The sequence below is a fragment of the Achroia grisella genome, unplaced genomic scaffold (genome assembly GCF_030625045.1).
Source record: "Achroia grisella isolate CSIRO2021 unplaced genomic scaffold, CSIRO_AGI_Agris_v1 utg3615, whole genome shotgun sequence".
Lineage (NCBI taxonomy): Eukaryota > Metazoa > Arthropoda > Insecta > Lepidoptera > Pyralidae > Achroia > Achroia grisella.
The window spans coordinates 409,818-421,266 of NW_026712820.1; the positions used below are offsets into that span (position 1 = coordinate 409,818).

At 40.7% G+C, this 11,449-nt stretch overlaps 1 protein-coding gene across 1 annotated transcript; it reads right to left on the bottom strand.

The window, feature by feature from the left end:
- Window positions 1–1,289: 1,289 nt before the first annotated feature.
- Window positions 1,290–7,238, bottom strand: LOC131844002 (uncharacterized; the record flags this gene model as incomplete). The annotated part of the gene is made up of 4 exons (XM_059192791.1): window positions 6,996–7,238; window positions 2,771–3,375; window positions 2,142–2,203; window positions 1,290–1,422 (listed from the first exon to the last, which is right to left on the bottom strand). Coding segments are annotated over exons 1-4 (1,038 nt in total), but the record flags the coding sequence as incomplete, so codon positions are not given.
- Between the last annotated feature and the right edge of the window lie 4,211 nt (window positions 7,239–11,449).

Here is an 11,449-nt window from a genome sequence, read left to right on the forward strand (position 1 = left end):
AGTATAAATATAAATATCACATAATTACAGAACATTTCGTAATTACTAAAAACACGGATGCGAACTTTATACCCGAGTTAACGTTCTTATACTAGGAGCACAGCGGGCGCGCGGGGGGCACGCTACAGGTTGGCCAGGTAGTAGCTCTTGTTCACTGCAACAAAATACAATACACAGTAGAAATAAAACACCTTTATACAATTAATAATACTATAGTCGTAGTACGAGTACGTACCTATAGATGGCATGGGCTGCAGTAAATACGTGTGTGCGTTCCGTCGGTACCTGCGGGGGCGCCGTGGAGTTTGTGGGCGGCGAACGGAGCCACGCCTGTCGTCATACCTGTGGGGATCGTGACCGCGGCGGCGGGGGGGTCGTGGTCCCTGTCGGGGGGTCGTACCTGTGGGCGGCGCGGCGGCGGGCGCCCCCCGCGCGGGCGCGGCCGCCAGCAGCGCGGCGGCGGCGAGGGGTCGTGGTCCCTGTCGGGGGTCGTACCTGTGGGCGGCGCGGCGGCGGGCGCCCCCGGCGCGTCGTGGCGCGGCCTGTGGGCGGCGCCAGCGGGCGCCCCCGCGCGGCGGCGGCGCGCGGCGGGGGTCGTGGTCCCTGTCGGGGGTCGTACCTGTGGGCGGCGCGGCGGCGGGCGCCCCCCGCGCGGGCGCGGCCGCCAGCAGCGCGGCGGCGGCGGGGGGTCGTGGTCCCTGTCGGGGGGTCGTACCTGTGGGCGGCGCGGCGGCGGGCGCCCCCCGCGCGGGCGCGGCCGCCAGCGCGCGGCGGCCGCGGGGGGGCGAGGTCCCTGTCCGGGGGTCGTACCTGTGGGCGGCGCGGCGGCGGGCGCCCCCCGCGCGGGCGCGGCCGCCAGCAGCGCGGCGGCGGCGGGGGGTCGTGGTCCCTGTCGGGGGGTCGTACCTGTGGGCGGCGCGGCGGCGGCGGGGGGTCGTGGTCCCTGTCGGGGGGTCGTACCTGTGGGCGGCGCGGCGGCGGGCGCCCCCCGCGCGGGCGCGGCCGCCAGCAGCGCGGCGGCGGCGAGGGGTCGTGGTCCCTGTCGGGGAGTCGTACCTGTGGGCGGCGCGGCGGCGGGCGCCCCCGCGGGGGGTCGGGGTCCCGGTCGGGGGGTCGTACCTGTGGGCGGCGCGGCGGCGGGCGCCCCGCCGCGCGGGCGCGGCCGCCAGCAGCGCGGCGGCGGCGGGGGGTCGTGGTCCCTGTCGGGGGGTCGTACCTGTGGGCGGCGCGGCGGCGGGCGCCCCCCGCGCGGGCGCGGCCGCCAGCAGCGCGGCGGCGGCGGGGGGTCGTGGTCCCTGTCGGGGGGTCGTACCTGTGGGCGGCGCGGCGGCGGGCGCCCCCCGCGCGGGCGCGGCCGCCAGCAGCGCGGCGGCGGCGGGGCGCTCGATCCGCCCGGGGCTGCCGTCCACCGTCACGTTGGTCCTGCGTCAGACAAACGATCGCACCGACTCAGTGTCGCGCTCGGACACACACATGCTCCGGTGAGCTCGCGAAAGCCTTCGCTGACTACGATACGTACTATTTAATAAACGCTAAAAAATATTATGTCTCGATCATCAAGTTGGCTTTAATAATTAATAAATAATCTAGCTAACATACAAATTTACAATTTCACAAATTTAAAAACGACGCATGCATTGAAGAATAGTCACATCGAAATACGGCCATTATAAGCATTTATACTGAAATATAATTTACTGGCTGGGCCCGCGGCTTTGTCTTTATTATAGTGACCTTAACCGAATAGTAAAAAAATAATCTAACCCAAAAATGCCAACGAAAAAAGATTCATGTATGACGATTTTCCGTACAAATTTTCATCCCCTATTTTATTTTACCTCCTAAGGGTAAAATTTTTACAAACTTTTTTAATGACATTTATTTATATTTAATCAACAGCTTAAAAAATATGTTTCAAGGTTCCAGCATTAAAAATTAACTTCCATACAAAATTTCATCTCTTCTTTCAACCCCTTTTATCGCATTAAAAAGTAGCATGTGTCCTTTCTCAAGGTCTAGACTATCTGTGTACCAAATTTCATGTAAATAGGTCCTGTAGTTTTGGAGTGAAAACGAGACAGACAGACACACAGTTAGTTTTCACATTTATAATACCTATTAGTAAGGATTATAATACGTACTTGTTGATATCCGTGGCGTGGGACACCTCACCCTTCACCAATGAACGCCAGAACTCGTGCACCTGAAAAAATATTAATTTTGTTTCATACAAAAGTAACGAATGTGACAGTATTAAAGAGACGCCTTGTTGAAGGTCGAAGATAGTAATGGTTACTTGAAGTAGAACCAGTGTGTGACTGTGCAGTCCAACTATATTTGCAATCAATAACAATATATTTAATTCATTAAATTAAACTGAAAATACAGTAAACAGATCCAACCTTTTTAAATATATAAACAACTATAATGTCTATGACATCATATAAATAATATATATATATATATATATAGCAAGGTAATCAGCGTAATTTGTGTATCATCTTGAAGGGGACGACTATAATTTATGAAGATCATTAACGAACAAAGGATCCATCTGTGAGCCTTGAGGAAGGGTTGATGGCACTAGGCCTGATTTGGACTTCAATCCGCGTACTATAATGATTTTGGAATAGTTTCTTCGGTTGGATAATGATGATGATGATGATGATGGATGGATTCGAAAAGTTTAGTAATAGTTGAGAGAATTGAAAATAGGCTCCTGGTCCTTTTTTTATATGTAATGGATTTCCGCAACGCGGCCGGTACCGACCTCGTCTATGACCTTGTAGGCGAACTCCTTGTCCTTGGCCTCGCCGTCGAAGGCGAACTTGTTGACGGGCTTGCCGTCGGGCACCTTGTAGAGCCGGAACCACTCGACGGTGGCGCGCAGCAGCCCCGGGAACAGGCGCTCGACGTCGGCCACGTCGTTCAGCTGCGAGGCGGCCGGGTCGCGCGCGTCCACGGCCACCAGCTTCCAGTCGGTCTCGCCCTCGTCGATGAGCGCCAGCGTGCCGAGCACCTTGACCGGGTAGACGTCGCCGCGCGCGGCCACGCGCTCGCCGATCTCGATCACGTCGACGGGGTCGTTGTCCCCGCGCGCCTGCGTGGCCGCGTCCACGTGCTGCGGGTTCTCCCAGGTCTGCGGCAGCGCGCCGTAGTTCCAGATGTAGCCGTGGTGCGGGAACACGTTGTGCACGAAGCGCAGCGCGCCCTTCTTGACGTCCTGCTTGATGGGGTTGAGCGGCTCGCCGAGGCTGATCTCCATCTTGGCGTTGGACCAGCGCGGGACCTCCACCACCATGTTCACGAGCCGCCGCTCGCGGTCCGCCCACAGCGGCACGTCGTGCAGCGGAGAGATCGGCCCGCGCTCGTCCCCTGCGACCGCGACCCACCCACGGTTACACGCATACTTTATACACACATACCTTACTGCGCTCATACAACTATAGCACTAAACTTAATTATACAGGTACACCGCGAGCAGAGGTGGACTCGTCTCTAAAACAGATCTCTACCGGTCGACCCAGCACTGTGGCATAGCTAGTAGTGAGAGAGTAACACTAGTACGCCTAACAGTAAAATATCTTACATTTGAAAATAATCTGAAATAATGATTTAATTGTATCATTATAATAAAATACACAACGATTAATAAAATAAATATAAATAAAGGACATATACACATACACTGACAGAAGTATTATATAAACACAAATACAATTATTGCAAATATCTATATATATTACACAAAATAAATATAATAAAATACCAATACATATAATCATACCGAGATAAGTAGTTTGATTTTAACCTTTTCTAAAAGCAAACAATTGATGGACTTTCCTGTATCTGTAAAGGTAGTTTGTTCCGTAACTGAGCGGCGCGAAATGAAAAGGAATTTCCTAAGAATTGAGAGAATGTGGAAGTTTTAACATTTTATAGTGACTTTGGCAAAGCCACCTCGACCTAGCAGGAGGGAGTAAGAATTGAAAGCGGGAGTTAAGGCAAGCAGGAGCATTGGGATTATTAAAGATATTATTGTTTTCTGATTTCATTAACATGACATGTCCATGACATTGTGCCAGATTTAGTTAGATAAGTCCAAGTTTTTATTTAGTCCGCATATGCGAACTGAATACCCTCATATACAGGTGGGGGTACTGTAGACCAATCCAGCCTGCACCTCAGTCTGCTGCTACCAACAATCGTAACTTGGAATTTGTCAAGATTTACAACAAGACCGAAAGACTTAGCCCACGCTTGTATTGCTAAGAGATCACACTTTAATGCTGTAATTGTTTGACAGTATAATTGTAAGTCATCTGCATACAGGTAGTTTTATGAAGTTGAATGAGTAAGCAATGTTTTGGAATGAAAAGGGACATATTATCTTTATTGATAAATAAAAGATGAAAAGTAACAAGCATACACAATAATATCTCCTAATCTCAACTTCCCCTTGTCAAAATATAAAACTTTACTTCTTAGTATCTTTACTGTGACTGTGGAATAACATACCTCTCAACAACTCTTAATGCATACAGTCCATTATTTAATAAAACTCTCAATATTTTCGGTTACAGAGTACAATTTGTGCAAACAACACCCACACTCAGTGTTTATAATTAGTAATAAATAGCTACTGATAAGAAATATTCATATATTAAGAGTGGAGGGAAGACTATCAAAAATTAAAAGTAGTGGCTACATTGCTAGCTATGTACAATGTTAGGTTGACTTTTTATATTTAAAACTAGCTGTCCCCTTGACTTCATCCACCTGAATTTAACTTTAGTTTTCTAAAATAAAAGTAGCCCAAGTTTCTCTATCAGGTACCTGCCAAAAAAGTCCCGTCAAAATCGGTCAAGCCATTTCAGAGATTAGCCGGAACAAACAGACAGAAAGACAGACAGACAAAATTTGTAAAAAATGATATTTTGGTGTATGTACCGTATTTATATTCATATGCTTGTAGTAAAAAATGGTTATTTCAATATTACAAACAGGCACTCCTAATTTATTTATATGTATAGATGTATAGATTTGAAGAGCAAGAAGCACATTTGGTATTCATAACAATTACAGTAAGAATATCAGCAGTCAGTGTGATTTGTATCAAAATCTTACAGAACACAAAACAGTATTTTGTATGAATTTATTTTACAATAGAAAATTATAGTTTCAATTTCTATATACATTTGAATGATTTGATTTTAAAATGTGTATGTATGGCATTAAAAGGTTAACCCTTTTAATGTCATACATATTTTACAACTACGATTTCACAATATTTTAAGCAAATATGTATAGGAATTGCATCATAGTAACTATATAGTAAACAGTACCTACAAAGTTAGCAGTAAAAAAATAATATCTAAATTATGAATATGTGGATCAAAACAAGTAATAAAAGTAAAACCAGTCATGTATGGAGTCAATATATTTTCAGGGTAGGTATTTATTAACGGAACAATGTCAGTAATGAGTTTACATAACATTGAAAATACTTCCTTGACTTATCTGTTATTATACATAGGTTTTGATAACACATATCTCTCAATTAATCCACTCAACAGTAAATACATGATTATGATATACATACCTACTTATAGTTATATTTGTTGGCAGGTCTTTGCTGATTATTTAATTTAAGAGATTAATGACAGCAGCCATTCTTTTTATTAAGTTTTATACACAAATGGAAAAGTAGATAATGGTAGGTGGATTTAGTTTGTAATCGCTGGTTATCAGAGATAGTACATTGGGGTGCAATCAAAACAACTGACAAATATTGAGTTCAAATGTATGGTTAGATTAGTAGTGTCTAAAATGGAACACTGAAACAAATTGGTACAACTGAAACAAGTTGGAATTAACAGTCATCATATTGGATGTATGTTACATATATATTACATCTACTACATCATTAGTAGCTAATAGTAATATACTTTCACAACGGTTGGTTATACCAGACGCGGTGACGGGCCATGAAAGTGTTCTCAACTGATGATTCATTATAACACTATAAACGGCCACATTTCACTGTTACATTTCAATTTGTTAGGGTTACTTGTTAATATTTGCATCTTTGGAAAATCTAAAAGTAAAACTAATATAATAATATACAATATTATCTGTGTAACCAAAAAAAACTGCAAACTATACTATATCCAGTGTAGTGTTTCTAAGGATAGGTGGAAATAATGGTACTTGATACAGAGAGACAGTAATGTCAGTGGGTACAGCAATATAACACTCGGCACAATGTAATACTGGCTACATTAATGTTATTTAATGTGTATATTTCTGTGCAATAAGGAAATAAAAAATTATTTCCTTATTGCAAAGAAATATGAAAAATTATATGTAACATTGTTGCACACTCATTGTAGTTTGATAGTAAGCTTGTATTACTCAAATGTACAACCCGCCGTCCACATTCAAATACAAGGACTATTTTAGAAATAAGCATAAATAAATATATTTCTTTTGACACTATAATACTGACTATTGCAAAAATAGAGTAATATATACTCTATTTTTGCAAATTGTATGTAATTAATATCATTATTTAATTTCATTACTTATGTTAACAGAATCCAATATAGATCTGTTCTGCTATTTATGAAGGCTGAATTTGTTTTTAACATGACAGATGGGTAGGTACTACACTGCTCAATATTATATGGGACTACAATCCAAGTTTGGTTTCCGTTTTAAAATAAAATTCCCCATAGTCAAGTGAGATGTAATAAGGATATATGTCTACATGTTTAGTTTAACAATTAAACAAATATTGTGATGACGTTTACACAGCATTTGTCAGGCAGAGTTGACGATACTCACGACGACGATTTGACCTTTGAGATAATATGACGTACGTATAAGACTAGTTGAGATCCTAAGCAGAAAGCGGACCGGAGACCGGTTATTAGGATTGTCGTTATAAAAACATATTGTGTGAAAGTGTATGGCCAATGCGACGCTCTACTTACTGAAGTATACCCGGTAATCCGGTGTGTACTCTGATCCTCTCTCTTCGGCGGTGTACATGTTGACTCGAGTCCTGCTCTGGTGAGACGGTGCAGTTGACGCCGCGTATCTACGACACTTAGCACTAAAACCAACTTCTGTACTGCCTACTGAATACAATCGCTTCGCAGTTGTGGATAACCACGAATACGTTAATGCGCAACGTGATACTGACATTGTAGCTTTTGACAATTTTGACATTTACCGGTATCACGTCACTCCGTCTTGTTGTTTTGACATTTTTTTTGTAGTCTTAATTCATGACCATAGATACACTACACATATTTCAATTGAAGTGATAGGGCACAATTATTAACAATATAATATAAAGTTGTAACGCAAACATAATATTTAATATTATTTTACGAAGAATATTGAGTGTATTTGGCTAAAGCCCCAGAAGCTAAACCTTTCATTGAGTTAACTCGTATGTGTTTGGCTGAAACAGAATTTCCAGGGCCGTAAAAATACTGAATAAAAAAAACTTTCATTTCATTATATTGATACAAGCATATGGACTATGAATAAGCCTTAAATTTTGAACACGAATGAAAGCATAATGTAGAAACTTACAAAAGAATCGGCCTTTGGCCTCATCACTTATACAAATATGAAGAAGTTTAAACGTAGACTAGACTGTACGGTCTCAGGATCTTTGCCTGTTCCATCATTGAAAAGAAGATGGACGAATATGGGAAAAAAATATTTTAGTAGGAATATGCTTTACGTTTATTAAATTTTAATTTAGTAGTAACGTTAGGAATGACTACTGTTGCACAATATTTACAGTAATTTGTACAAATGGGTTTCTACCAAACAGCAACATCGTATATGATACGATCCAAATATTTTATTGCATTGCAAATTGAAGTGAACCTTTGATGTATCGAACATAACAGGATCTCAGATGGGTACCAAGTATATAACAGAGCGAATAAAAGTAAATGAAAGTCCCTTGCATCCCTATTGTATTGTATTTTTTTTTTTTTTGTGGATGATAATGGAATGGTGCACTCGCCTGCGCTAACGGTTTACGCTGGCGGGGCACCAGTGGAGGATGATAAGATGAGCATGAGGTCAGGTCAGTTAGCCCATCGTGACAAATTCACCAGGAATTTAACACGATGGTTTCCAGGGGGAACCGCGCGGAGGTCGACCTGACATGTTACATTGCTAGCAATGGGGTTATCAATCCACATTACTAACAATCCCTTTCCCCCCTATTGTATTGTATTGTATTGTACAGAGTTTGATTGGTAGTTTACATTAGTTTTCTTTTAAGATTGTCAGTTTATATATGATTGTATATCGCGTGGGCTACCTATATATGTATATCGCGTTCTATATAAGTTTGTGTATTATATAGAACGCGATATATATGCATATACATACATTCGTCAAATCCAACCATAAAACCTGTTTCTCCATCTATCCTGTCATATTTCGAATAATGATATAAATATAGAGCAATTATCAACAGTTAATTGCTCTTGACGGTGTTGCCACGCGATGAGCGCGACAATACTTAATTATTACCAATATACTGTTTTTTATTTAAATCCCGGAGACGAAATTGATGTGACCATGTAGTTGGGCAGAGATACCGATTTAGTTTTTTTTTTTTCGAACAGTTAATTATTTTTTTATTTCAAACAGCTAAATATGTTATATGAAATACTAGCGACTCGCCCCGGCTGCGCACGGGTGCAATGCTGATACTAAATACTAGTATACCTATCTACTACAGAATGTCCTTATAACCAACGTTTACAGCTTTTTGTCTATACCTAGGCACACGCCGGCGCCGACCGCTGTTATGTCCCTGCATTTTAAATCTGTAATATCGTCGGAAATATTCATTAAAATTACATGCTTCAAAGGGCCGTATTGATCTATATAATCTATTAAATGGATATAGATCTATTAAATGGACAATGTACTTAAGGAACTTAATTGGATTCAAATTAATATCTACTGTATAGCTTAAAATCACTTCGTAAATAGGCCATTTTTTCCCGTAAAATGCCTGAAAATTGGTTATTGTGGGTTATCCTTAAGAGATAGACATATACCATCCCAGACTTTTTTGTTGACCTTTTTAAGGTGTACAATATTATAGTACATATATTATAGTATATCATTTTGATTTATCTCGCGGCGGTCAGACAGCGTTTGCAATAAAATGTTTTTATTTACGACATTATTTAGAAACCTCTAAATGTATCAGTGTTTCTCTACAATATAATGCATGTATTCTACGTATAAACCTTCATCTTCAATTGATCTATCAGGACGGACAGACAGCGACAGCGACTTCATTACATAGTACTAGTTACTCGCCCCGGCTTCGCACGGGTGTACATGTATTATATATATAAACCTTCCTATTCAGTCTATCTATTAAAAACCCGCTTCAAATTCTGTTGCGTAGTTTTATAGATTTAAGCATACATAGGGACAGACAACGACAGCGACTTTTATTTTATACTATGTAATGATGATGATAATGATAATAATGAAACAAAGTCGCTAATAAATATATGTTTAGTTTGTTATTGTCTAATTTTATAAGTTTGTAATCTTTTTAAATTATTGTCAATATTTATGTTTACTTTGTTAGTTGTATATGTAATATTATATTATCTGTGGTTGTAGTTTAGAACTTAACTTAACCTGTTAACCGGGAGTTCCCTTTCAAATTATGCAACATGTACCGGGCGCGTATTGTTTCGCTAGGACATGTCAATACGTCATGCCCGGATACCGTCATTTCATATTTCTATGTATAACATAAAATAAATGAAAAACTATTAAATTAAATATACACCGTTTATTAATATTGTTGAAGTACAAAAGGAATCACAAAACAAACGTTTATGTACTTTTACGTAAACAAAATAGAATTACACAATAGGTACATATAAAGATTCAAAGCTTAATTTGTGTGTGATATATTTTAAAACAATTATTAATACATAATGCTACACTACAATTCGAACGACAACGAAAATATACGCTCCGTCCGTTCCAGGGCGCGAATCAATTATCGAGGACGTGTTCATATTGCTATATGTCCTGCCCGTACCCGATATTGTTTACTCCTGATGCATTCATGCGTCTTGTCCGGTTAACAGGCTAATGTGCTATCGTCGTCGTCGATCTCTTATTGTATTCATTTACTAAGATAGGCCATAACAGAATAGCAGAGAGGCTGGACTGCTCACTCACTGCCCCCTCTGAGTTATAGACCGTTTTGTGTCGTTCATTACATTTAAATTATATTATTGTATGGGCAACAATTGTATTAGTTTTTGTTTGAGACAAATAATGATGATTATTATTATTATAATGGTAAACTAGTGAAAGATGCTCTGGTGTGCTTAAGTTCAATAACAGACAAATGGGAGTTCGACGACTTATTACGCACCCTGCAGAGTCGTTGGGCTACTATAGACTCGTTACACTGGGAACTGGAAAGCGAGTTGGAGGGGTCTAACCAGGAATATGAACAGACTTTTTACAGTTACATATGAAGAGGAGTTTAATAAAATAAAAAAGGCACTAGACAAGAAAATGTGGGCGATGGTACACACAGCAAATTCAACCCCTCAGTTGGACATACCTACGTTCCAAGGAAATTATAATAGTTGGGTTTCCTTTAAAGATCTCTTTACGGAGAGTATCCATAATAATCCCTCCATGTCCAACGCACAAAAAATGCAGTACCTGAAGGGAAAAGTAAAAGGGGAAGCGGAAAGGCTTATTCAACATCTTCAGATCAGTTCTGATAATTATTCTGTGTGTTGGGATATACTCAACCATAGATATAATAATACAAAATTAATATTTACATCGCATATTAATACATTGATGAACATTCCATTGATGCAGCAGCAATCATTAAACCATATTAAACGCATTCATGACACATCGATGGAATGCTTGAATGCCATTAAAAATTTAGGAATAGATACTGGAACATGGGACCCATTGTTGGTACATATATTAGCACAAAAGTTGGATAGTGACACATACAATGACTATATGGAGTCATTAAAAAACCCTAGAGAATTACCTATATTAAAAGAATTTTTGATATTTTTGGAAACTAAATTCACAACATTGGAGTCCGCACGTAAAAAACAAGACAACTATACATCAAAACCTAATAGTCAATTCACAAATCAAGGAGGTGCATATTATAAAAATCCATTTAATCAGAAACATAATTTTAACAAAAATACCTTTTCATCAAGTGTACAAAATTCCTCATCAAATAAAAACCTACATGTTAGTTTAAATACTAAATACAACTGTCCAGTCTGTAATTCCAGTGACCATGGAATTTATTATTGTCGGAAATTTTTAGAAATGCCTGGTTACATGAGAAGGAAAACAGCTGCCAAATTAAATCTAT